At 35.9% G+C, this 25,730-nt stretch overlaps 9 protein-coding genes across 9 annotated transcripts; 5 read left to right on the forward strand and 4 right to left on the reverse strand.

Moving 5' to 3' along the window:
- Window positions 1-840: 840 nt before the first annotated feature.
- PHYBLDRAFT_58575 (hypothetical protein) lies at window positions 841-1,513 on the reverse strand (the record flags this gene model as incomplete). Its single annotated transcript, XM_018440356.1, has 2 exons — window positions 841-1,095; window positions 1,226-1,513. 2 exons carry the CDS (start codon window positions 1,511-1,513, stop codon window positions 841-843), a joined length of 543 nt encoding a protein of 180 aa, XP_018297566.1.
- Window positions 1,514-3,106: 1,593 nt separating this feature from the next.
- PHYBLDRAFT_87573 (glycoside hydrolase family 47 protein) lies at window positions 3,107-5,730 on the forward strand (the record flags this gene model as incomplete). The annotated part of the gene is made up of 10 exons (XM_018443667.1): window positions 3,107-3,290; window positions 3,371-3,725; window positions 3,893-3,998; window positions 4,165-4,270; window positions 4,341-4,381; window positions 4,450-4,507; window positions 4,602-4,723; window positions 4,847-5,278; window positions 5,392-5,525; window positions 5,622-5,730. Coding segments are annotated over 10 exons (1,647 nt in total), but the record flags the coding sequence as incomplete, so codon positions are not given.
- A 50-nt stretch (window positions 5,731-5,780) lies between these two features.
- On the reverse strand, window positions 5,781-8,522 carry PHYBLDRAFT_184795 (hypothetical protein). Its single transcript, XM_018438990.1, has 3 exons — window positions 7,741-8,522; window positions 6,953-7,516; window positions 5,781-6,853 (listed from the first exon to the last, which is right to left on the reverse strand). The coding sequence occupies exons 1-3, from the start codon at window positions 8,467-8,469 to the stop codon at window positions 6,122-6,124; spliced, it is 2,025 nt and encodes a 674-aa protein (XP_018297568.1). The 5' UTR covers window positions 8,470-8,522; the 3' UTR covers window positions 5,781-6,121.
- Window positions 8,523-10,134: 1,612 nt separating this feature from the next.
- Window positions 10,135-10,631, forward strand: PHYBLDRAFT_106058 (MADS-box transcription factor; the record flags this gene model as incomplete). Its single annotated transcript, XM_018427936.1, has 2 exons — window positions 10,135-10,245; window positions 10,416-10,631. 2 exons carry the CDS (start codon window positions 10,135-10,137, stop codon window positions 10,629-10,631), a joined length of 327 nt encoding a protein of 108 aa, XP_018297569.1.
- A 1,908-nt stretch (window positions 10,632-12,539) lies between these two features.
- Window positions 12,540-17,270, forward strand: PHYBLDRAFT_179126 (hypothetical protein; the record flags this gene model as incomplete). Its single annotated transcript, XM_018438106.1, has 21 exons — window positions 12,540-12,685; window positions 12,887-12,990; window positions 13,124-13,209; window positions 13,270-13,408; window positions 13,484-13,677; window positions 13,773-14,262; window positions 14,392-14,561; window positions 14,626-14,770; window positions 14,840-15,040; window positions 15,107-15,176; window positions 15,275-15,374; window positions 15,463-15,510; window positions 15,580-15,742; window positions 15,799-15,911; window positions 15,994-16,128; window positions 16,205-16,295; window positions 16,375-16,431; window positions 16,507-16,580; window positions 16,633-16,737; window positions 16,820-16,981; window positions 17,085-17,270. 21 exons carry the CDS (start codon window positions 12,540-12,542, stop codon window positions 17,190-17,192), a joined length of 2,901 nt encoding a protein of 966 aa, XP_018297570.1. The 3' UTR covers window positions 17,193-17,270.
- A 533-nt stretch (window positions 17,271-17,803) lies between these two features.
- On the reverse strand, window positions 17,804-19,270 carry PHYBLDRAFT_129953 (hypothetical protein). Its single transcript, XM_018429319.1, has 4 exons — window positions 19,145-19,270; window positions 18,829-19,079; window positions 18,170-18,767; window positions 17,804-18,055 (listed from the first exon to the last, which is right to left on the reverse strand). Exons 1-4 carry the CDS (start codon window positions 19,197-19,199, stop codon window positions 18,021-18,023), a joined length of 939 nt encoding a protein of 312 aa, XP_018297571.1. The 5' UTR covers window positions 19,200-19,270; the 3' UTR covers window positions 17,804-18,020.
- Window positions 19,271-19,667: 397 nt separating this feature from the next.
- PHYBLDRAFT_162593 (hypothetical protein) lies at window positions 19,668-20,325 on the reverse strand (the record flags this gene model as incomplete). Its single annotated transcript, XM_018434658.1, has 2 exons — window positions 19,668-19,713; window positions 19,853-20,325. The coding sequence occupies 2 exons, from the start codon at window positions 20,323-20,325 to the stop codon at window positions 19,668-19,670; spliced, it is 519 nt and encodes a 172-aa protein (XP_018297572.1).
- A 1,196-nt stretch (window positions 20,326-21,521) lies between these two features.
- PHYBLDRAFT_129957 (hypothetical protein) lies at window positions 21,522-24,189 on the forward strand. Its single transcript, XM_018429320.1, has 7 exons — window positions 21,522-21,745; window positions 21,833-22,063; window positions 22,154-22,177; window positions 22,248-22,430; window positions 22,495-22,715; window positions 22,798-23,273; window positions 23,355-24,189. Exons 1-7 carry the CDS (start codon window positions 21,543-21,545, stop codon window positions 24,018-24,020), a joined length of 2,004 nt encoding a protein of 667 aa, XP_018297573.1. The 5' UTR covers window positions 21,522-21,542; the 3' UTR covers window positions 24,021-24,189.
- Window positions 24,190-24,349: 160 nt separating this feature from the next.
- PHYBLDRAFT_162595 (hypothetical protein) lies at window positions 24,350-25,216 on the forward strand (the record flags this gene model as incomplete). The annotated part of the gene is made up of 5 exons (XM_018434659.1): window positions 24,350-24,425; window positions 24,597-24,617; window positions 24,697-24,767; window positions 24,902-24,983; window positions 25,071-25,216. 5 exons carry the CDS (start codon window positions 24,350-24,352, stop codon window positions 25,214-25,216), a joined length of 396 nt encoding a protein of 131 aa, XP_018297574.1.
- Window positions 25,217-25,730: the final 514 nt, after the last annotated feature.

The raw sequence follows: 25,730 nt of genomic DNA on the forward strand, positions 1-25,730 counted from the left end.
AATGCAGTCCGTACCGGAACTAAAAACAGTTCGGATAGGTCTGTGCCGCTATCACTCTTTAGGATGAAAAGGCTGTCTTGGTTTTGTATTCTAGCACTTTAATATCCCCACATATATATTTATATAGAACTTGCTCGGTTTACCTTAATTGCTACGCATCTGGTCCTTATTTAACATCATCTACATAATAAGTCAAGCCTTTTTTTTTGTAGTACTGTTTACAACTAAACTTCATGACAATACATTTCAATAGATTAAAAGATTGTCCAATTACTTGCTCCTCGAACCACTTGCTTATTGTTGTTTTATATCTTTGATGAGGTGAGGTGAGGTGAAGTAAAATGTATTGAAATGATAAATGATAATTGACCCAAAATAAAATAAAATAAAATAAAATGGGAAATAGATAGATAAGACCTTTTGATTTTTGTTTTTTTTTATACAAGCATAAGATATTATTTATGAAACGTTGATCTCAAGTTATTCTAAAATTTAAGGGTGTAAATTGACATTCCTAATACATGATGATCCATTGATCACTTATCTAGTATCAGGATTAATCGGTTAACATTTGATCGATTGTATATGTAAAGATAAATTCATTTTCATGGGTGTTTATGGACCTATCAAAACGTCATTCTTTGGAGACAATGCTTATGATATTATTGTGTGTATAAAATATATATATATTAAAATAAGGTGTAAAGATTATTATTATAGTAGTAGTTTAAAATAAGTAGAATACAGAATATATATATAAATAAATAAATAAATATGTACACATACTAATAATAATTATATAATTATAGATAGAAAAATAAGAATAAATATAATGGTAATTTAGGCCATAAGGGTCCTTAATGATGGTGGCTCCAGTAATAGGATATTACTATTTACTGGCTTTCTTGAGCCTCTACAATTGTTGCTGCTACTGCTGCTGCTGCTGATGATGTTGTACTGGTAGTAATCATTGGCTGCCCGAGGTAAACTCTTCTTGTTGTTGTTGTTGTTGTTTTTAGGTTTTATTTGTCTTGGCCGTATAGGGGTATTAAGTTGAGTAGAAATATCCATCATTTGTGCAGAAAATATATTAGCCTAATAATAATAATAATATTATTTATGATTAGCAAATATATAATGTATTCCAAATCAACCAATCAAACAAACAAAAAAACAAAAAAGCAAACAATAAGAATCAAAAGAAAGGGGGTAGTCAAGGGTTTACCTCTACAGGATTAATATTGGTGTCTTTTGCTCCCATATGTCCAATGTGCTTGAAATTCGATGGTCTACCAACCATGCTCTTGGTTACTTTCTTGTATCTCGGCTTTCTTCTTTTGACAGAGATCGATTTCTTGTCTTTGGGTTTGTGGCGTCCTGATGGTTTGGCATTAAGAGGCTTTTGAGAATCAATGCAGCCTACGGTAGGACTAGTGCGTCCTCTTCGGGTCTTTTCCGAAGGCAGAAGAGAGGCTTTTAAGCCATGGTTGACTTTTGAAATTGTGCTTCCCATACGGTAAAATTATATGTAGGAATATATGGTACAAGTGTGTATGTGCGTTTCTTTAAATAATAAAAGTAATAGTAATAAACAATGGTTGATCTAGAAGAAAGAAGTCAATTTTTGTGTGTGTTTTTTTATACCAGTTGAAAATTGCTTGTTGCAAAAAAAAATGTAAATACCTATATTGCCCATTTATGGAAACTATCAAAATTTGGACAATAACAATCCTGTTAAACAGCACTTGTTTATCATTCTCTCACTCTTACTCTTCTTCACTCTTTATATGTTGTGTATTGTATAAAAATAGAAGCAATATTTACGTGAGCAACAACCATATAAATAAATAAATAAATAAATAAATAATGGGGTTAAATACTGCGCACCTTACATTGACCTCAATTATATCATATAGACCCATTACTATCATCAGTTGATTATTGACTATAAAAACCCATACACACACATTATATATATATTTATATATGCCATCTAGTGATTCCAAGTTCAAGACCAAATTTAAGAGTCTTTAACAAGGCTGACCACAAAGAAGCAAGAAAGATCAACCCACAAGTTAATTCATACAAACTACAGTAAACAAAATTCATTTATATTTATAGCAAAACCCCCATCTCCTCCACTTTTTATTACTCTAAAACTTTGTAGGATGATTAAAGACACCCTTTATTTTATTTTTTATGCATAGTTATTAATATCTAGTAATCTCTTTTAATAGACACTGCACAAAATATTCCTTCCTTCCTTCCTTCTCTTTTTTGTTTTAATTCCTTTTTTGGCTTGCACATTGCTCACTTGGATTTTGTGTTTTGGCTTGATTAAAGTCAGTGTACTCTGTATTGTACTGATATTATAAAATAAATAAAATATGTATATATAATATGTAGCACAAATCACTTGAAGAAATACAAAGGAAAAAATAAATAAATCTTAATTCTAATGTAAGAGTGCAAAGAAAAAGCCCAAGGCTTCAAACAGAATTCCCCTCCCTCTATCTTACAAATGAATTAAAACTCATATATATTTTTAGCCAATAATATAATACACATTAAGTAGGCACTTTAATATTAGCCCACATCTTAAATCATTTGATTGGCTGGTATAGAATAATATCAATAAGCATTGATTTTAAGCATGTTTGATGAGATGAGATCTTTAATAAATATATATAAAAGCTATCCGTTTATGCTTACATTCTTTTTTAGGGTAAAAATGAACACCCTCATGGCGTATGTGTATGTGATACACAAAGTAAGTAAGCCTTCTAAAGAAAAGAAAAAAAAATCCCCAGAATATCTTCTCTCCTTTTTTTTTTCATTCTTATTTCTTTTTGTTCTCTTTTATATATATATATATTATTTTATTACAGTCTTTGGTTAGGTCTTTCTTGAGATGCTTGGATACACCTCAAGAGTACCCCACCGCTGGAGACTGATTATACTTATCGCTATAGCCAGTCTATTGCTGTGTCAGGTTTGGTATGCAACTCGATCCGAATCAAGCCTGTATTTTGAATCCACAATACCAAAGCCAAAACCAGAGTTGGAACCAGAGCAAAATCCAGAGCCTGTGATTCCACCTCCTCCTCCACCACCTCCACCTCCACCACCTCCACCACCGTTTGATCCTCTCAAAGGCCACACTGATTTCGAGACAAATATACCACCAATACAACGTTCGTTTGGCACCCCACCACTCCACCATGTTGAGAAATGCGAACAGCGCCGATTGTTAGTTAAGAAGGCGTTTTTACATGGCTGGACTGGTTACAGTAAGCGTTATTACTATTATTATATATGGGTATTTGTGTGTGTGAGAATTATTTTTAGCGCAATGTCTAAATTCCTACAGAAACCTACGCAATGGGGGCTGATGAGCTGATGCCAATCTCCAACAAATCTCACAATCCATTCGGCGGTTGGGGCGCAACGCTGGTCGATTCCCTCAGCACTCTCCTGATAATGGAACTCGACAGTGAAGTTGAGCTAGCCCTAACAAACATCACAGCCCTTAATTTTACGATTAATGAGAATATATCCGTGTTTGAATCGACTATCCGATACCTGGGCGGGTTTTTGAGTGCATATGAACTTTCTGAACAAAAATACCCAGTCTTACTCGACAAGGCAATCAGTTTAGCGAATACTCTTTTGCCTGCATTCGATTCACCCTCCGGATTGCCGTACCATCATTGGAACACAGCCACGTAAGCAAACAACAAGTATCTGGATCTATAGACATAGACATAGGAATTATCATTATTTTTAAAGTTTGCTTTGATTTCGTTGTTGTTCCCGAGAAAATTGTTAATTTACTTTATTATTATTATTATTATTCTGTGGCTATAAAATTTACCATTAACCAAAATGTTAGAAAAAAATCACCAAACCAAAATACCTTTTTTGCAGAGGCTGGTACTGTCCAGTTGGAATTTATGATGCTTACAAGGCATACTGGAAATCCGGTATATCAGGAAAAGGTAAGAATTGATTTATGTATTTATGTATTTATTATATCATTTTCAATAAATAATATAGTAGTCGTAATAATATTCAATTGGTACACACACACATATATATATATATACAAAATATATGTACCAAATAATACAAATTATTCTTATTATTCTTTTATTTACATGCTAGGCACAAGCAATTACTGATCTGTTGGACAGAATGGGGTACGAACATGGCCTTCGTATCCCAGGACTTTATCCTTCCGAAATGGATACCAGAGGAAGATTTAAGAAATGTAAGGCATAAAACAACACACAATTAAGACAGAAAATAAAATATTGATGTTAACATTTTGTTTCTATAAGCCATGGTGTCATTTGGTGCTATGGGCGACAGTGCTTTTGAGGTAAGAAAACAATTGAAGATTTTATTTATGCTTTAATTAATTGTGTGTGTATATATGTATAACCTTAGTACTTTCTTAAAGAACATTTATTGGTCGAAGGCGAAAACCCCCAATATGCACGCATGTGTAAGTATCTATTACCTTTTATTACCTTTTTGTATTTATCAATATCAGTATTAATTCAATTCAATTTTATTTAATTTTATTTAATTTTACCCAGACACCGAGTCAATTGATAGTATGACACACCACATGCTACGCCAATTATCAGGGACTCCTCTCCTTTATCTACCTCCTTATAATTCTATAACACGCACACCAGACAGCTACATGGATCATTTGGTAAGAAAATAGATGTGTGATCATCATCTACAGCATCAACAACAACAATTACTATAGAAATCAATTAATAATTTATTTATTTTTTATTTATTTTAAAAAAAAAAATACACGATGTTACAATAGACTTGTTTTGTACCTGGCATGTTAGCTATGGGCGCAAAAGTACTAGATCGACCACAGGACATGATATTGGCTAAAGGTCTTTTAGAAACCTGTGTGTACATGTATCGCCACACGAATACTGGCCTTAGTCCCGAAATTTGGTCTATAGCAGGCACGGAACCTTACGACAGACTGACCTACAACCGAACCAAAGAAGAACTTGATTATGCTAGAAACTGGTGGTTTAAGCCAAATGCAACAATCCCTCCACCCCCATCAATTCCTCCCGCCCAGGTCCCTGAGGAAGAGCTATATCCCGAAAACTATGTATTGGGACCCATGGTACTTGCTTCTGATCATTTGCGAATCATCGACTGGAGATATCTTTTACGACCAGAGACAGTCGAGAGTATTTACATACTGTATCGAATCACAGGTGATCCAAAGTATCAGGTAAGGAACTGATTATTTTGATTTATTGTTATTGTTATTCAAACACACCTCATTGGTTAATTGACCGAATTCACTCTTTTCTTATTATTATTATTATTATTATTTCTTTGTAGGAGTGGGGATGGGATATATTTGAAGCCATCGAGAAGCACTGCAAGACACCAAGTGCTTATGCAGTTGTGCGTAATGTATTACAATATACTAATGCAGAGCACCCTTACATGAACCATGCAGACTCGATGGAAAGGTAAATAACTTGGTGTACACAGTATTCAGTATAACTAACAGGCATACCTTTTCTTTTTCATTTCGATTAATTGATTGCTTGCTTGATTGTATCTAGTTTTCTTTTTGCCGAGACGTTCAAATATCTTTATTTACTCTTCAGCCCACCAGATATCATTTCACTTGATCATTTTGTCTTTAATACGGAAGCTCATCCTTTCCGGCGCAGGTCGTGGAATTGGCGTGGTAGGTTTTATTCACAAATCAAATAGAGACTGTTGTTAATCAATCCCTCTTCTTTCCTTTTATTGATTTATACACACATAAAAGAAAAAGATGAGGAGAAAGCTAAACTCGAACAAGAAGTCCAGAAGCTGCATACATTAAGAGAATTGCAAGAGAAACACAAGCAAGAGCATAATATTAAAGATTAAGGACAATTGTTTCTTCTTCTTCTTCTTCTTCTTCTTTCATTTTCTTTTGTTTTCATTTATATACATATACACATTTCTTTTTGGGAGGTTTTTGTTTTTGTTTTTGTTTTTGCTTTTTTTTTTGTTTCCAGTTATTTCTTCTTCTTCTACTTCTTCTTCTTCTTCTTATATTTTTTTTTGTTCCTTAAAATAATTGATTTAAAAGTGGGTTTGTTTCAAAGTTGTCTATGCCTGCACTGACGTCTTCGTATTTTATCGCATCACAATAATCTTTCATTTCCACAGTCGGTCCAAACAAGGTGTCATTAGAATGAACCATCAAAGCATGCTGATACATTGTGTCAAATGCCAACGCCAGTTCAGGTACAGGGGGACTGGCTGAACTTTGACCTGATCCACTTATACTTCCATTTCCACTTCCGCATGCATTTGCATTTCCACTTGCATTTGTACTTGCGCCAATATCGTTAATGTCGTCGTCAGACTGCATTGGCTCTAAAGATGAAGGAGAAGAAGAAGAGGAGGAAGACGAAGACGAAAGAGGGACTTGAAGGAGGGGAAGGGAGCTAAGAAGAGAGTCAAACACATTTTTGAATTCAGATTTGATTTGGATGGTTTGGTTGGTTTGGACGACTTCCTTTGTAGAGTGCACACAGGGAGATTCTGGTTCTGGGGGAGGAGAGAAGCAGTCATTGAAGTCGAGTGTAGCTGTGGTTCCACTAAAGCACGAGTGGTTGTCTTCATCTGCATGAGGTTCGATAGGAAGCGAAGGAAGTGAGAGAGAGGGGTAGGTGAGAGGTACGCGGGATGAATATTTGCGTGGTCTGAGATGAGGAGTATGATGGTTACGGAATGTGTCAAGAACTTGTTGCAAGAGATTCTTTTTGTTGGCCAATTGATGAGGGTTCAGCCAAGCCTATGGTAAATAGATAAATAAATAAATACACAAATGTCAATATCAATATAAATATACATATACATATATGCAAATACACATGTAAAAAAAAAAGTTTACCAATTGCCAGCCAATCTCGTTACATTTGGCTTCGTCTCGTTTACGATCCGACAGAAACGGCGCGTCCGACGCCAACAAAAGTGCACGCGGAAAGACACAATTTGATTTTCTAAATTGAAGGTCAATTATACTCAAGGCAACCGATTCAATATTGACTTTTAGTTGCCAAGGTGACCCTGGGCCTACTAGGATGGACATTGTTGTAGATCTGCTATTGTCTTTCCAGTCCAGAGGCCTTGGAATGGATGTGGATGTGTAAGGCAAGCATTGGCGTACGGGTGGCTTGGAGTGTTTTGTCGCATTTTCCATGACTGTGTCTTCTCGATGTTTGCGTTTGCGCAAAGTGCCTCGCAATAATTTCTCCTGTCGGGCAACTCTACGGGATCTCATGCTTGGATATCTATTCCGATATGAATCCACTGCACGTTGAATTAGGCCCCGTTTAGAAGCAATTTCATTTCGGTTCAACCAAGCCAATTGCCAGCCTAATACATTGCACTCCGTTTCATAGCTCCAACGGTTTCCACGATATGAATCTTTGGGTAGATTTGCACGCGGATATATCTAGATATGCGTAAAGATCGTATATAGTCCATAGTCCATAGTATGCAGTATGTACATGTGCATGTTTGTATGTGTGTGTGTAGATGTATAAATTACATACAAAAATAAAGCAAACAAAACAAAATAATAATATGAGATTGGATGGTAGCACAGCATAAACCGTTATTCTAATGGCCTGAAAGGAGAAGAAAGAAAGAAAAAGAAAGAAAAAGAAAAATGCATACACAATTATCTCTTTTGAACTTGTCATCCATAGTAGCCAGGTCCACCGTTTCAAGATCTGTCCGGATATTATAGTTCTTGAGTGTCCGACGATGAGAGTATACAAAGCTCACCCATTCGACACCATCACGAACTTCAGTAACTGGTTCATGAGTGGAGGAAGTAGGACTTTCGTTTATATGATCGTGTTGAAGAGGTGGCTTGGTTTGAGAATTGTCAGACAAATGGGGATGAGTTTCTGCGATTGCCTGGGCGAGTGCTTTTGCAACTTGTGCTGCAGTGGAATCCCAGATTGAAGGATTTGTGGATGATAAAATTTCTGGAATGAGTGTTTGTTCAACTTTGACTTGTTCGATTTCGGCTTCAAGTTCGACTTCGACTTCGACTTCGACTTCTTCTTCATCGTCTTCTTCTTCCATTTCGTCGACTTGTTCCATTTCTTCTTCAACTTCTTCTTGTTTTATCTCTTCGTATTTTATTTCTACACATTTTTGTTCTATGTTTTGTTCTATGTTTTGTTCTTCTTGTGGTAATGTTGGGTATGATATTGTTGGTTGTGAAATGACAGGGTGATTTTGAAGGGCCAGCTTCTTTTCCTTAAGTTTGTAAAGAGCTTGTTCTATTGCATTTAATTGTTCTGTTGTGAGACTATCCAAAAGTATTTCGGCTGTCTTGTTTGGGTAGAGAAGGTCATTGACGGATAGTTGTAATTCAGGTACTGGAGTTTGCATTTTTTTTTGTTGGAGAATGTATAGATTGTATACTTGTCGTATTCTACTTCTTGAATTAAATCAAGTGCGTGTGGCAAGGATAGTTTCGATTTGAAATTGAGAATAAGAACAAGAAGAAGAGGAAGAATAAGAGGATAATGATATTATTATTTTTTTGCTGTTGTTGTTTTGTTGTTACTTTTTGACGTCTATAAAATTAAAACAAATATAAAAATATAGAAAATCTGAGTGCTAATAGTTAGCAACTAATGAATACTAAGAATATATAAATAAAATAAAATAAAATAAATGAATAAGAATTAAATATGAATAAATAAATAAAAAACGAGAGAGAAAGAGAGAAAATAAAATGGGCAAAATGTTCGGTATCACTGTACAAACAATTAGTATACAGGACATATCTTTATATTCACGTGACACACGATTGTCCATTAGTATTAAGAAGATAATATTTGATAAGTGATTCTGACTATAATTCTGACTCTAATTCTGACCAAGACTATTATTATTATTATCATACAACTTTATTGAGCTGATTTAAAGAGAATGAAACCGAAAACGAAAGAGCACTCATATATTTACCTCCTTGAGCCCATTTATCCGAGGCCTTTAAAAAAAATTAGTAACACATTAATTGTATATTGTAAGTATAAATTGCTGTTTTTTTTAAAAAAAAAAATTACAATCTACATCAAGAATTGTAATGAATTATTTATTCATTTTTGCAAGATATACTTTTTTTTAAAAATAAAATTGTATTTGCAGCTTTTAGTCAAAGTCAATTTCCCTGTATAGACAAGCAATATCTTTCTTGTGTACAGTGTCTATGGCAGAAGAGGGGCACAAAAGAGACAGGGATAAAGTCAGATTACCAGTGATAATCCCAGATTGCCAGCATAGTAAACCCTAAATGCATACAGATATAACGGTTTGATTTATGGTTAATATTCGAGGTAAATAGACAAAACAAAGGAAGAATTATTATTGTAATAATAACATTGCTGATAAAAAGGAGAATTTAACAAAGTTGGGATTTTAACAGGTTGCTAGTACAGTAAAACACACTATACAAGGCGCACAATTCGAGAATACAAGACGCATTTTTAAAGAGTTACTAACCGTTATGAATAGATCCTCTTTTTTCAAATAAACAGCACAGAAAAGTATTCTTAGGTTATTAACTCGTCAAACATTTTGGCACTAATTTTTTTTTAAAAAATAAATAAATAAATAATAATAATATAATGCATGCATGCTCAACTTTTTGTTTAAATATTTAAGAAAAAAAAATATCCTAAAAATGCGCTTTATTTTTTCGAATTGTGCGCCTTGCAAATATGTTTTACTGTATTTTGTGATGAAAAGTAATTTTTTTTTCTTTTTCTTTTTTTGTTAAGCATGACGCCGAGACTTTCCAAATTGGCGCGAAGCAAAAGGAAAAATCATGTATTTTCCGCAACCTGAGTCTAGCGCATTTTCCATTTTTGTTCACTCAGTTCAAGTTTGGGAAGAATGCCTCGAACGATGTTTGTTACTTGTTTTTTTTATCAAATCCTATATAGAGCGCGTGGCTTACATGACAGCTCACTGACTACCTTTTAATACATTAGACAAAAGACACAAAAGGAAGATCTCGAAAGTGATGATGGTGATGACGGCTCAGAGATGGCACTGCCCAAGCGCAGCGGCAGACGCAAGATCAAGATTGAGTACATTGAAGATAAGAACCGAAGACACATTACTTTTTCAAAGCGCAAGGCTGGTATTATGAAAAAGGTAAATAAGGCCTAGTGATTTTATTTGAGCAAGTTCAGAAACTTCCTTAATAACAATCATAATCATAATAATCATAATAAAAAATTAAAGTAGTAATAATAACAATCATCATCATAATAATAACAATATCTTTTTTTTTAAAAAAAAATTATCATCAATATCAAAAAAAGGCCTATGAACTCTCTACCCTAACAGGCACACAAGTGCTTCTGCTGGTTGTTTCTGAGACTGGCCTTGTCTATACTTTTACTACTGCGAAACTGCAGCCGATTGTTACAAAGCCAGAAGGGAAAAATCTTATTCAAGCTTGTCTGAATACACCTGATGCTGTTCCACAAGAATCCACTTCTGTAAATTATAGAATAATGAATGAACAAAGACACTGATCTTGATGTTTGACACTGACACCGACACTGATCATTATCTTTTTATTTTATTTTATTTTATTTTTTTACTTTGGCATTGATGCTCTTGTGCCAATAGGAGCCTGATGCCAATTATCCTGCCAATGAGGCTGCAGACGGTGCCAGTGTCACCTCTCAGCGTTCAAACATCACCAATTCCAATCTGACAGTAGAGAGTCGCAAATCGGTAAAGAAAGAAAGAAACAGAAAAAAAAAATAGACATAGCCTTGGGCTATGGTCTGTTAATAAGCACAAGATAATAAACTCCTTTTTTTTAAAAAACAAATAAATAAATAAACAGGAGCCCTCACCCCATGTCCCAGCTGGATATATGGCTCAGCAATCTCCAAGTGCAATCAGACAGCAAAGAGCACCCATAAACTACAACCAATCACCATATGCTCCTTCTTCGATAACAACGCCTACGAATGCACAAGGCTACCCAGCCTACAATCTCCCTCCCCATTCCCAGTATGGTGCACCCATGCCGTTTTATCCCAGCCAGCAACATCAGCAACAGCAATATGTTGCTCAGCCTAACACGGCCCCTGCTGGCTATTGGCCCAATGGACACCCCCAAGCGGACACCAAGCCAAGAATGGATGGTTACCAACCCAATATCAAGAAGGAATAAAGACAGAAGAAAGAACTCAATTGTTCTTTAAGCGTAGCTGGTTTACTGCTCATTGTATAACTTATCTTATTATCAGCAACAACAAAATATGATGGGCAGACAAAAAGGTCTCTATATAATTCCTTATGAAGTTTCCTTGAACAAAACAAAAAAAAATCAAAAAAAATATCTTCCCAAAATATACTCTTCCTTCTGAGGTTGCACTTTATTATATGCCTATACACACACACACACACATATATATATATATATATTCAAAGTGTGTAGAATAGATAGGCATTACGCCACTGAGATAGAGCCATAAGATCTTGGTTTTTGTGAATATCCAAGTAAATCAAGATTATCAAGGCAACATCTTTAATTATCGTCACCTGTATATGATTTGCACTACCCTCTCATTCTTATTACTTTTTTTTGCTAAATCTGCACTAGTACACACTTTTGCCAATTGACTTTTCGTCTCCCTAAACGTATTCAAAAGAGTATATAATCTCCAGAACTATAACTTATAGCTATCTCTATAGATCTCTGTGGAAAACTAAAAGATGATACTAGAAACAAATCACTTATGCAAATAAGAGAAGCAAGATTACTTTGCTATTCAAGTCTTTATTGTTTTTCATTTGCTTCGTTCTTTGGAATCTTCTCTCATTTGGGCCAAAGGACTTTGAGTACATCAGTCAAACCTTCCTTTAAAAACTCATGAGCACGTATTTCTCTCTTATGTGTTTGCACTTGACTTAAGAAAACAACAACAAAGAACGATAAGATATACTCTTGCTCTGCTCTTTATAACTTACATATTATATTGAAGTATTTCATGATTATTCAGTAAGTAGGAAAACAGATGTTTTTCTTGATGGAATCAATAGTTTTGCTTTAATAATAATAATAATAGCAATACGAGACATATAGTCGCGAATACTGGTATGATTTCGAAGAAAGATCAACAGCAAGTGTATCAACAATATTACCAATTTAAGTACTGCTTTTTTTTTAAAAGAAAAATGCTGCTCATCTATACCATAATTCCAGTGTGTTTGCCAAATGACAAGTATTGTGGAAGCCATGGCCATAATGCGTGTGCATATGTCAAGGTGGTCAGAAGAGTCATTTATATTTGCAAGTGACCAGCGCAAGTACACCTGAAATAAGATTATACTCCACACAAGACACTTTTTGGGTGGCAATTGGCTAAAACATTTTCAAGGGGTGTCTTCTTCCGACCGACAAATCGGGTCAAATATCGTCACTTATGAAGGTGCCAGCCCTTTTAGATACAAAGGATCGAGTAGGCAGCTACCTCTCTCACAGAGTCCTTTCACCATACCGTACGGCTACCATGAGAGGCTCTAGGTTTCCACAAAAAAAAGTGAATGTACGCTGCTCAAGTAATATTGGGTACATATATATATATATATATGTGTGTGTGTGTGTGTGTGTGTTTATGGCTGTATATGATACCGAAAATTCGATGTGTGGAAGCATTGTACCGTACCTTGGTTTCTTATTCTTTATTTAATTGGGTTCCCGCATTTACCAATTTTAACAGAAAATCTAGCGTGACTTTCTTCTAATTTGACAATTGTGCTCTTCTTTAAGGAAAGCAGTCCCTTCTCCTGATTCTACACGTCTTGGTCTACAGATTGGAAATAGAAATATGGCCCTGGACTATGCAACTGAGAAAAAACTGCGGCCTCTTTATGGTAAGGCAGGCTTTTTCAAATAAAATCAAATCAAACGAATATATATATATATATATATATTGTAAAGAGTCTTTTTTTTTTACTCCTAAAAAAAAAGTCATTTAAGGCTAAACTTTTCGAATTTCGCCCACAGAGGCCATCGATGATTGCCAGTACAAACAGGCACTTCAGCTTGTGACCAAGATGTTAAAAAAAACCCCAGACTGGCCATTGATCAAGGCATGTTGAGATACATGACATTTTTAAATTACAAAAAGCAGCTCAACTTTTAGAATTCAGGCTTTAAAGGCCCTTGTACTCGTCAGAACAGGAAAGGAGAATGAGGCGTCTGAACTTTGCAAACAAGTTAAAAAGACAATCCCGGCTGATGATGCCACTCTTCAAGCTGTGACAATGGTCTATAAGGAACTCGGTGAACGTATGTCTCGAAAACAATATATATATTATATTTAAAAAAAAACTAACACACACACACACATATATATATATATAGACACTTCTATTGTTGAATTGTATGAAAGTGCTGCCAATTCCCAACCGAAAAATGAAGAGTTTGCCAACCATTGGTTTATGGCAATGGTTCGCAGTAGTGATTACAAGGGACAGCAACAAGCTGCGTTAAAACTACATCGTACTTTCAAGTCCAATAAGTACCTCTTCTGGGGAATTATGTCTCTTGCACTTCAGGTACACAGCATTTCTGTGGAACTTTCGAATTTTTTATTGTTATCTTTTTGTCGCCGAATATTGATGAATGAGTCCAATTGTGTTGTAAATTACAGGGAGAGGGTGGATCGAGTCTTTCGTACATGCTTGCCGAGAGAATGATGGCAAAGGCTCAGGAAGAAGGTCGATTGGAAGAAGTAGAGCACTTTAGATTGTATCTCTTGATTCTGCTGGACCAGAAGAAACATGAAGAGGCACTCGCATTATTTGATACCCCTCTCGGAGAGAAATCTCTTCGTGATCCTGAAGTGCGCCAGATGAAGACCGAGCTGTTGTCGACAAACAAAAAGTGGTCCGAGGTTCTGGCTGCTAGTGAAAAGGCTCTTGTGCATGAGAATGCAGACGATTGGATCAACTGGCTTGCTTATTTTGACGCTGTAGAAGCTCTTGTTGCGGAAGACAACAAGGAAGTCGTAAATAATGCCCATCAGCTTATTGAGAAACTGAAGAAATCTGCATTGGAGGCACCTATGATGAAGAGAGGACCTTTTTTGGCCGAGCTTGAATTTGAATACAGACTTGCCAAAAAGCAAGATCAGGGACATGGTAATGTTTTCTTTTTCTTTTTCTAAAAAGAACGTGGATAATCGCTGGTGTGTTTAGCTGCTATCCTGTCAAGCTAGAAGCAACAAAGGAACTTATTTTTCTTTCTTTTGGTGGGATACTTGAACTTAGATCAATCAAATTTGCTGCAGAATATTGTCACCTACTTTGCTCAATTTGGATCCAAGAGCTGTTGCTTCGAAGATCTTCAGAATTATACTTCTTACTTGAAATTAACCCCTGAAAAGGCAAAAGGGTTTATCCAGTCCCTTAAGGATACCATTAAGGAGACAGGTGAAAAGGTATGGCTTTGGATGTAGTTTATCTCTAGAGGCGTAAACCATAGTAATTTGTTTATCTTTTTAGGCAGGAAAGGTCAAAAACATCTACAAAGACACGAATATTCGAAAACTGGAGCGGTTCTTGGGACTTCAGTCTCAGTTGAGCTTGAAGGAAGGAATTGAACTTGTGAATGGTCTTTGGAAAGCTTACGAGGACGCTCTTCCTCTTGGTAACCTTATTTCTTTGCTTAAAATGATACTCTTATTATAATTCTTGGTTTACTCACCTTAAAAAAAAGGAAAGGGACTTGAAAAGACAGAATATCAATATGGTGATGAATATGTCATTCTTGCAACCCACATACTTTTGGATCTTTACCATGAGCACAACAACACCTCTTTATTGATCCAGGCTGTCTCTCTCTTGGAGATTGCTTTAGTTAAGAGTGTCAGTAACTTCCAAATCAAGTTAGCCCTGGTTCGACTATACGCTATTCTCGGTTAGTTCACGCGATAAAGCATATTACTGCAAAGGGATAAACTCACCGCCTTTCTGGGCTAAACAGGCATCTACACACGTATCGAGCAAATATACTTGACGATGGAGATTAAGCAGATCCAATTTGACACTATGATGTATGATCATTATCTAATTAGTTATCTTAGAGAAGCATTTCGATTTCTTTTTTTTTCGATTCAAATGTATTCACTATTTTTTGTTTCGATTTCATTAGTCACTATTTCACTGATAAACTCTTTTCTTTGGGATGTCTGGATGAAATTGAGCAGTCTTTGTATGACGCTCTTGTAATTTACAAGAGTAACGAGGTTGAGGTAAGAAATAAGCATAAAAATCTTGATTTCGCCAAGATTTTCTGTACGTCTAATATAGTTTAAATAATTTTCTGCATTTCTGTTTTAGACCCCTGAGATGCTCGTGAAGGCCTATCAATTCGGCACATTCTCCAAGGTAATGAAGAATAAGAAAAGGGAGATTAAGATGAAATAACCAACTCTAAAACATACTTTTGGGTTATAGATTCAAGAATTTATCGAGTTCCGCAACCGCCTTGATACCTCATTACAACACTCTATTTCTTTGGTAGAGCTGATTAGAATTGATGCTATGAATGCGACATTCCAGATCAAAAACGGCGTCCAATTCTTCCATGATCTTGACGTTTCTAAGATCAAGTTTGATGGTAAACATTGTTGTGTACTGTACATGGGATGCGTTGATTATTAAAGCAGTAGATAGACGTTTTCATTGACAGCCGATCCGACAACAGAGACTTTAAGGTGTTCATGAACTGCAATTCAAAAGAAATCCAATCTGCACAGGAACTGTTTAAACCTACAATCAGCACAAATGTAAGCTAAGAGATACCTGAAACGAATGAATGTATGAATGGTGGTGATTAAAAGTATATTTGGTTTTTATTTTTGTATGTAGAAAACATGGGTTCAAATGTTCTCCTATGTATTCAATATTCTGAGTGCTGCATGTGATACTAAAGGTGTAAAAGACCTGGACTCTGTTGTTAAGCAATTCACAGAATTCCTTGGTCGAGAGAGTATCCAAGCTAATGTAATTTATATTGCTGCTAAAAAAAAGACTAAATCTCTAAAATCGAAAAACTAATTCTCTCTATATATTTATAAAGGTAACTTGCCAAGAATATTGGCTGGCAAAATATGTTTCCGATCTCTCCAATGCATTGGTTCTGTCAAAATCTTCGGTCAAGAACGCTGACAGTAAGATTATCTATATAAATAGAGCTTATATTTGACTTTGGGTGACATTAAGTAAACTCTTGATTCATACATTTTATAGATTCAAAGAAGATTGCAGGCTTTTTAAAGGATGCAGCTGAAATCATGGAAAAACATGGTAATTAATAATAAATTACCAGAAATTACTTTACTTTAAATTTCGGGCTAGAGTTTTGAAAAAAAAATTGTTTAGTTATCGAGACACGCCCCTACACAACAGAGACAATATCCTGGGTTGATTTCCACAAGACCAACACTGTTTTGGAGGTTTGTAGCTTTATGTCTAGAAATAACATTAGATATTAACCTTTATATAAAGGTATTCAATTATGGCTCTGTTCTTCTCGAAATGTTGAACCGATCGCTTGGGTTGACTAGCAAAGATGCCAAAAGAAAGGCGGCAGAAAACAAGGTGGATGAAGTGGTAAGTTTTTTTTTAAAAAAAAAAGAAATCTACTTGCTTAACATGGTTTCTTATCTATGTGCTGTATTCATTTGTATTTCAGCTTATGAACCTTACTGCTCTCCAAGCGATCGCCAAAAAGTCTATGGTTACCGTACAAACAAATGTGAAGACTGGAAAGGACTTATTTAGAATTCAACTTCAGAAGAAACTAATCAAAGAAATCACAAACTCTGAGGTTGTCCTTGATTATTTCAAAACAAAGGTAATTTGAATGCGTTGTCATATAGCTTCTTTTTTTTTTCTATCATATTCCTTGATTTGTAAAGCAGTATATCTAATCATATAAATGTGTGTTTACTTAATAGGAGGCTCAGACAGTATTGAACGACCACTTGAAGATCATGGTGACAAGTTGGGCATTATCTATTGAACGTTATACGGATGAAGTCAATAAGCGTATTTTGAAGATGTGAAAAAAAATGATGGTTATTCTGAAGACTAGGAAAATGTCGTAGAAGATTTAATAAACTGAACACAAACATACATTAAATAGCCACAAGGTCGAATCGAAAGTTTCCGACTTTCAATTACTAGATAATATAGAGCTTTGGTTTGATCAATTGAGAAACCAATAATAATAATAATAATAATAATAATAATAAAGACTTTGTCTAGAGTTAAAGAAGTTTGATTATTAAGGTTTATCTGTCTCAATTGCTATAACCCAAGAGACGCTTGTTAAAAATTAGCTCAATATCCATATTTAAAAAGTTTCTAAAAAAAAACAAAGCTTTAAGCTTCAATATGCATATAGATATCTTAATATATATATATATATATTATCTATGTATTTAGCATAGATCCAACTCATGTTGTTATTGGCTCGAGAACTAGATAAAGCATATTGTCCATAATTTGTAATATTTAGATAACATTAGTGTAGAAAGCTGGAAATATTCAGATCCACAGATTATAGGAGACAATAAGAGCTAATAAATATTATAAAATGTTAGTGTTTTTTTTTTATCTGTTGTTGTATATAATGTCTAAATCTAAGATTTACAGGACAGAGTCTTAGCATTTTAGTACGAAAGAAAGGCAAAATTAGCATTTATTGAAACAAATAAAAAAAATCAAATATGTAGTGTAATAGTATCTATCAATATGCGCAATATTAAAGTGTAAATGCGTAGGTGTGAGTGTGGGTTTGTAGGTAGGTGTGTAGGGGTACATGAGTGCATTGGTTCCTGTGCATCCAGAAAGAAAGTATAAAGCATCAAAGCAAAAAAGAAATGCTACGTCTAGTTTGTCTTGAACAGGGCACGGAAATGATCGCCTATAGTACAAAGTAAATATTAATAAAATAAAATAAGAAAAGGTAATAAAAATCTTAAACTCATAATAGAAACTCTTTGGATTCTAATTTCACAAAGCTTCTTGTATTCTTTACCTAGTGCAACCATACAAAGGGTCTGCCACATGCCGAGACCGATCCGAGGAAGCACACCTCGGTAGAATCCTCGGATGCCGTTTTGGGTATAAATCCACCGTGCAGCAGTAGCAATTGTCATCTTCTCAGGTCTACCGACAGTCTTGACCTGGCTCTGCATCTCTACTCGGATCACTTCAATAGGCTGGTTCCAGCATGATAGGGATCCTCCAAGAACAGATGCCAATGCTTTGTCTGCAGCAGAGGCGTGGGTGTGCGCATCTGGTCCTGTTCCATAGCGTGCCTTAATGATGGCATCCTGTGCAAATCGGGTGATGCCGAATCTCGATGCCCAGTTGGTGCATTGGCGTACAGCCACTGCATTGACACCTTTGTTGATTCCAGCAAATCCCTCTTTTCGGAAAATATCCCCAGCAATCTTGAAAGTTGATTCCTTTGCGCCTGATTGCAGATATTGGTAAGTAATGTTTCCCTTTAACATCATCTTTGTTTTACCTGATTTGTGACGAGTAACCTCTACTGTCTTCATGAATGTACATATTCCCATTGTAGTATAGGCCTGTGCAATACCTCCTCCCATTCCACCTGCAATACCACCCTACAAAAACAAATTTAGTTTTTTTCTTCTTTGTCTGCGGATTTAACAAGATCAAACTTACCAAGAAGGGAGATGCGCCCATGGCTCTTGCTCGATGCTCACACTCTGATGCAGTAAATAGTAAGACGGCGCCTTTGGTACTTGCTTCAATCCAGGCCCATGGGATTAGACCCTGATAGAATCCAAGAACTCCTCCTCGACCGTAGATTGTTGTAAGGGCAGACTTTAATGACTGGCCTCTATTCGCAGCGAGCTGGGTCTTGATGACTTCAAAGGGCTGGCCCAGTGTGGATACCTCGAACAGGTTTAGTGCTAAATAGTGCATGAATAATTTTGATATAGGCACCAGAGCGTGTCTATCTATAGAATATACTTACTTGCGCCGAGCAATAGGTTCTGATAAGAGATGGGCTTCTTTTCGAGGGAAGGCATTGTATGGTATGGTATGATAATATAAGATGTAAAGAAGAGGATAAGGAAAATCCGGGAGAGAGGAGGGATAATTGACAAAGTACGAAACCACAAAAATAAAATAAAGTGATTTGATCTTTTATACAAGTATTTGACTATTTATCTGTACCTGATTTTTTTTTTTTTGGGGGGGGGGGAGAGAAGTGGGTTGGGAAATAAGGGTTTTGGAACATGATGACATAACAATTTATATTTTTATATACAGTGAAAAAAAATAAAAAAAATAAAAGGCTCTTAGTTTCTGATAGTCTGTTTGTCTATCTAAAATATTATACATGTAAAATTTATTAATATAAAATATATATATTGTTGGGTTCAAAGGGGGATTATACGCCTGTTGAGTCCTTGGGGGCAATAGTTCAAAGTCTGAGCCCGCGGAAGACCTTCCTCCTATGGAAAACCGACCGCTAGACCCTCCAATTTTGACTCTCAACTTCTTGCCCTGCACATTAGCCACTTTCTGTGATCTGATTGGCTAGAATCATTTTGATACAGTTATTTTGTATTATTATTATTATTATTTGACTGCAACAATATGCTTCTTGTTATTTTTTGTGATTATTTTTTTTAAAAAAAAAATCTAAATGGATCCAGAAAATACAGATCACAGCAACCTTTGAAGTTCAACTAAACCTAGATGAGTGTCTCTAAGTTGTCTCTGCATATATCGTTCACGTTGATGGTGATCTTTTCGCCTATCTTCCCAAGCCTGTTCCAACTTCTCATAGGCAGCCAGTTGCCGTTGGAGAAGCTGGAGGTCTTTATCTTTGTTATCAAATGTCTTTCCTCTGCGTTTGTCTTGTTTCCCACACCCATCGGGCTTGTGAACAGTGAGCGGTGTTGGTAAGGAATGGCAACTGGGCCGGGTGGTTGTGGTTGTGGTTGTGGTTGTGATAATGGTTGTGGTAGTAGTTGTGGTTTTGGAGGCTGGCGGTGTTGGAGGGGTCTGAAAAGTCTTCTTGCTCGCTTGGTCCACAAATGAGGAACGTGTTAGACACAAAAGAGGTCTTCTCAAACTACCAAAAGCAGTTGGCCGAGTTGACAGCTCTTTGGTATTGTTGTATCGAAAAAAATGATTCAATGGCATATGATTTGTGTAATACAAACAATAGAAATTAAAGCTTGGTGAATATTATTTGAAGAAGATGAAGAGAAAGAAAGAGAGAATGAATGAATGAATGAATGAATGAACGAATAAATAAATAAATAAATGAAGATGTAAATGAGGAGAAAAGCAATTATTGTTCTATAGCTTTGACTTCTTCTAAATACTATCTATATACCCTACCTTGCTCTATCAGCTAGTCTATTCACATATATCACCTTTGGTCCCTTTATTTCATTTAAATATTTATATATAGACCTTGCTGACACATTTTTACTGCGTTTTCTTTATTTTTTTTTATTTCTTTATTTATCTTGTGTTCCTCCAAGTCGAACAAGAAGCACACACCATATACACCAAAGCCGATCTCAGTTTTCCAAAATCTTGTATTCTGGTCACAGAGCACAAATGCCAAATCTGTGCGTAGAAGTCTAAAATGTATATAAATACAAATACAAATACAAATATACATGCCCTTGCTTCTTATTGCAACTCCTGCCGATCAAAAGGGGATTTTAAACGAGGTATTTCAAGATATCGCAAAGGGAGAGGGCCTTCACAAATATAATATACTTTTAACTCGGTCATTATTCCACACAAATATTAACCCCGCAGTAACACGGTGCTCGTATTCATTCAACATGCCATTGTGATTCACAATATTGACATCACAAATACTCACATTTACTTTCTGGCGTCAGTTCAATACAGCCCAGTCATCGCTTCTTTCGATAACTTGTCAGAAGGCTACAAAGATAAGCTCGAGTACTAAACAGCAAAGAAAGGTTAAGGATCAAAGAAAAGGAGGGGTCGGAAAAAAAAGGAAGTATTGGCAAGGCACCCGTTCCAATTCAATTTTACTGGGCTTGCCTAATTCTTTTTCTTGTTTGGATCGTTTGGCCTATAGATACTTTAAAGCTTGTCCTACATCTTTCTGCTCTTTCTCTCTCTCTCTCTCTTTCTTTCTTTTTATCTCTATCTTTATTACAATTGCCGCCACACTATTATTCTTATAAGACATTATTTTATTTATATAAATTATATAAAATATAACACACTGACCTTCGCGGGCCCATATCCCCACGTACAAGAACTCGGATGACATTTCTCTGTCAAGTGTATCATATATAAACCACACTCACCAAACCCCACTCTCGCTCTCGCTCTCTCCTTCTTCCCTTTCCACTTTTCTTTATACAATGACAACCCTTGAATTGGTCCATTTTAATGATGTGTACCACGTCTCGCCTAATAAAGATGAACCTGTCGGAGGTGCCTCTAGATTCTCCACAGCCATCAAGTCATGTATCAAAGAAGACGAGGACCTAAACCCTCTTGTCATGTTTTCTGGAGACGTATTCAACCCAAGTCTCGAAGGCTCTATTACCAGAGGCTCTCACATGTAAGCATGACTTGTAATGGTCTATATTAGAAAAAAAATTCTGTTTAGCTCATCACCATTGTAATCATAACATCAACAAAAAAAAAGGTCCGATGTGATGAGCAATCTGCCAATCACTGTTGCTTGTTTGGGAAACCATGACTTTGATTTCGGTCTTCCTCAACTCCAGCGTAACCTGGCTGCTACAAACTTTCCTTGGTTGATGTCCAATGTGTTATTTGAAGATACAAACGAACCTCCTGTCCAGAGTCTGCGTTATTTAGTAATTGATCATCCTGAGTCAGGACTTAAACTGGGTGTACTTGGTCTTGTAGAAAAGTAAGTTAAATGTGTATATATAATGGCATGGAAATAAGTTGTGATTGAGATCATTTATTAACGCATTATTATAACTATTATTATTGGCAGAGAGTGGATTGAGACAATTCCATCGTAAGTATTATTAAGGGTAAAAATGTTCAAGGGTCTGACCGTAAGGCAATATACAAAAATAAATAAATAGATTCCCCCCAGAGTTGGTTTACCATGACTTTGTTCAGACTGCCAAGGATCTATCGGCCGAGTTAAGAGATCCGGAAGGACCACACAAAGTAGACTTTATAGTTGCATTGACACATATGCGTGTACCGAATGATATTAAACTCGGTAGAGAATGCTCTGATGATGTGGATATTATTCTTGGAGGGTAATATTTTCTATTTTTCTTTAAACTTCTTTATGTTATATACACTAACATAATATACTTTTAGACATGATCATTTCTACTATGTTTCTAATCATGTCGACATTGTGGGAGAAAAATGGACTCGGGAACATAACCTGGATGATGTTGGATTCGATCCTGAAGAAGAACCATTTGACAAGCCTGTATGGGTTATTAAGAGTGGAACTGATTTTAGAGAGTTTTCTGTACTAAAGCTTGAAATTGACACTGACGAAGATGGCAGGAAGAAAATCAAATCAATGACAGGTAAATTTGACACGCAAAAGGCGCCATTGAGTACAAGATCGTGTTTGGCTAATATATTAACTTTTTTTAAAAAAAAAAATAGCTGAGCGTCGTACAGTCGATTCAAGTGTGGAGCCAGATGAGGAGATGGATGTGATTGTAGAAAAGGTGGCTGAATTGGTGTCAGAAAAGACAAAGCGTGCTATTGGATACACAACTGTACCCCTGGATGGCAGAAGCTTTGCTGTCCGGACCGAAGAAACCAACTTGGGAAATCTTACTGCAGATCTGATGCTTTTGTCATATCGTTATCTTGGAGCTGATTTTGCACTGTGTGTGGGTGGCACTATCAGAAATGACAGTATTATCGATGTAGGACCGATCACGATTGGAGATATCATGAACATATTTCCCTTCACAGACCCATGTGTCCTGATAAAAGTTACTGGTCGCCAATTATGGGATGCCCTGGAAAACAGTGTATCCGAATATCCTAAGCAAGAGGGCCGGTTCCCCCAGCTCGCTGGTCTGCGTCTGGAATGGGACCCAACCAAGCCCCCCGGACAGCGTGTGAAGAATGTGTATCGTGTGACGAATTACATGAATAACCAACCTTCCTCCAAGCGTCCGATCGGCATGCCAGATATTGCGGACAACAAGGCTCGATATATGCCCGAAAACATGGCCCCTCTGGACCTAGATGAGGAATACTCTCTTGTCACTCGACACTATCTCACCGGTGGCTATGATGGTTTCACGTCTCTTAATGTTCCGGCGAGCAAGATTGTTGTAGACGAAGAAAATGGCCTGTTGATCTCAACTCTTTATCGCAAGTTCTTCCTTGGTCTCAAGTACCTCAATGCCGTTCGTGAGAATCTTGTGAAGCCCGTTGCTGCCAAGATAGCCCGAGAGAAGAAGAAGCGTATTGACCAGTTGGTAGCTAGTGCCGCTTCTCATTGGCGAAAGGTTACTCAGGATATCCAGGCCTCCAGAGACCATGAACCAGAGGATATTGAGGGTCGTGCAGAATTCCATGTTACAGAAGAAGGTGTTCTTCAGGCGTTTGAGGATTCTTCACAAGGCCATCCCAACTGTATTTCCCCTGAAGAGGATGAAGACAAGGTATCTGAGCCTGAAGAAATGTACAAGCATGAGGAAGAGGACACTTCGTGGGTAAAACGATGGGCCAGTATTGGTCCCGTAATTCAGGGCAGAATTTATCGAGTCCCAGCCGATGAAGAAGACGAAGAAGTTAAAGAACCAGAAACAGAAGAGGCAGAAACGGAAGCAGCAGAAACTGAAGTGGAAGAAAAGGAAGAAGAATAGAATTGTCTATATATATATATATTTTAGAATACCAAAACTAACCACTAAATATGAGCATGAAAAAAGGGCACTCAATTATATACCACATACAATAAAGAGTATGCATAAATACAATATTTTTTTAAAAAAAATAAAAAATACTTGCTTAGTTGCTAAGAATTTGATAGAAACATATTGGTCCAGTAACTCGTTTTGTCTGTCTGACTTTGATCACCTGACTTTGGATTTATTCGCCACCCTGGTCAGCAAATAATTTTTTTTATATATTCCCCTTTAAAGTTCAAAAAGTTATTCATTTTGATTAATAGATCAAGAAGAAAATAATTATAATGACCAGTCCATCCAAGCAAGCTGCCATCTCGGCCTATCGTAATTTGTTAAAGACTCAACGGACTGTATTTGGAGGTGAGATTTTGGGATCAAGACGTTCTTTGCATAGAATATAATTTACTAGTAATATTATCGATGTCTCCAAATCTCTCATGTCTGGTGTCAGATTCACCTGAATCTCTCTCTTTTTCTTCTTTTTTTTTTTTAATAAAAAAAAATAATTAAAAAAAAACAATTGTTTTATAGAGGACGTCAAGGCATTCAACGGTAATATAAAATAGTATTCAATGGAATGACTATCAAAATAGATGGAGAGAAACGAGTTTTGCTTATGGATAAAAGTTAGCTGCCAAAAAGGAAACCTATACTCGATTCATGCAAAGCAAAGATGAGACCAATACTGATGTATTAGAAAAGGTGAATATTAATTTAAGCAAATAAGCAATAGTGAACAAAAGAAGGATAGTGTGTGATTATAAAATTTTGATTCATTTAAATGATTGTATTATATTAAACTTTATCTTGTAAATATATATATATATATCATTTAGAAGTTGAAAATGGCTGATCAGGTCGCTACACTCTTGAAACAAAATGTCTTGCAAGGTGTATCCAAGGGTGACAATACGTTTAGTAAGTTTAACTAATATCATTACTACTACTAATAATAATAATGAAAATAAAATAGCAGTATAATTGATCTTTTTACTTGTTAAATAGAATTGCGAATTACCAAGGATACTGTTTTGGGAGATAACGATAGCATTAAAAATAGCAAAAATAGCAAACGCAAGACAAAGAGAGGACGTGCTGCTGCTGCTACTGATGCTGGTGATCATTCAGCGTGCTGTGGTCACAGCCATTAAGAGAAACAGAAAGAAGAAGAAGAATGAGAAGAAAAATGAGAAGAAAAACATAACACATTTAAATATCACAATTGAATAAAGGAACAAGAAAATAAAAGAAGATCTTGGAAATCATGCCAGTTTTTTTATTGTTTCATTCCTTTGGATAGAACTTGGAAGTACATAAAACAAGATGAAATCTTAAGACGACTACAATTTATATATATATGAGAAACGACCGAGAAGGGAGAAGGGGAAGGGGAAGGGGTTAGTCAAATATAATTAAGGTACCAATTCCCAAAAAAAAGGGGAGTAAATTCAGGCAACTGTGTGATCTTGAAGGCGATTATCTTAAGAACAGACTTGTTCCACTTAAGAAAGAAACTGCTGAAATATTATAGAATTTAGCAAAAACTACTTGGGGAGAACATCTGGTGTTTTTTAAATTAAAAAGAATGATATAGTGATTCATAATCTCTTATCCATAAAAAAGAAAAAAAAATTAAAGTAAGGAAAATGGATATTTATATACTGT

This window comes from Phycomyces blakesleeanus, assembly GCF_001638985.1.
Source record: "Phycomyces blakesleeanus NRRL 1555(-) unplaced genomic scaffold PHYBLscaffold_2, whole genome shotgun sequence".
NCBI classification, from domain to species: domain Eukaryota; kingdom Fungi; phylum Mucoromycota; class Mucoromycetes; order Mucorales; family Phycomycetaceae; genus Phycomyces; species Phycomyces blakesleeanus.

Excerpts from the sequence above, each read along its gene's own strand:
- PHYBLDRAFT_184795 (XM_018438990.1), bottom strand. The coding sequence starts at position 8,469 with ATGCAAACTCCAGTACCTGAATTACAACTATCCGTCAATGACCTTCTC. Across the intron at positions 7,517-7,740 it reads AGTTCAAAAGAGATAATTGT|ATATATCCGCGTGCAAATCT; the intron begins GTATGCATTTTT and ends ACGCATATCTAG. Across the intron at positions 6,854-6,952 it reads ACGAGATTGGCTGGCAATTG|GCTTGGCTGAACCCTCATCA; the intron begins GTAAACTTTTTT and ends TATTTACCATAG.
- PHYBLDRAFT_129953 (XM_018429319.1), bottom strand. The coding sequence starts at position 19,199 with ATGCCTTCCCTCGAAAAGAAGCCCATCTCTTATCAGAACCTATTGCTC. Across the intron at positions 19,080-19,144 it reads GAACCTATTGCTCGGCGCAA|CACTAAACCTGTTCGAGGTA; the intron begins GTAAGTATATTC and ends TGCACTATTTAG. Across the intron at positions 18,056-18,169 it reads CCTTTGTATGGTTGCACTAG|GCGATCATTTCCGTGCCCTG; the intron begins GTAAAGAATACA and ends TTTGTACTATAG.
- PHYBLDRAFT_129957 (XM_018429320.1), top strand. The coding sequence starts at position 21,543 with ATGACAACCCTTGAATTGGTCCATTTTAATGATGTGTACCACGTCTCG. Across the intron at positions 21,746-21,832 it reads ATTACCAGAGGCTCTCACAT|GTCCGATGTGATGAGCAATC; the intron begins GTAAGCATGACT and ends ACAAAAAAAAAG. Across the intron at positions 22,178-22,247 it reads TGGATTGAGACAATTCCATC|ATTCCCCCCAGAGTTGGTTT; the intron begins GTAAGTATTATT and ends ATAAATAAATAG.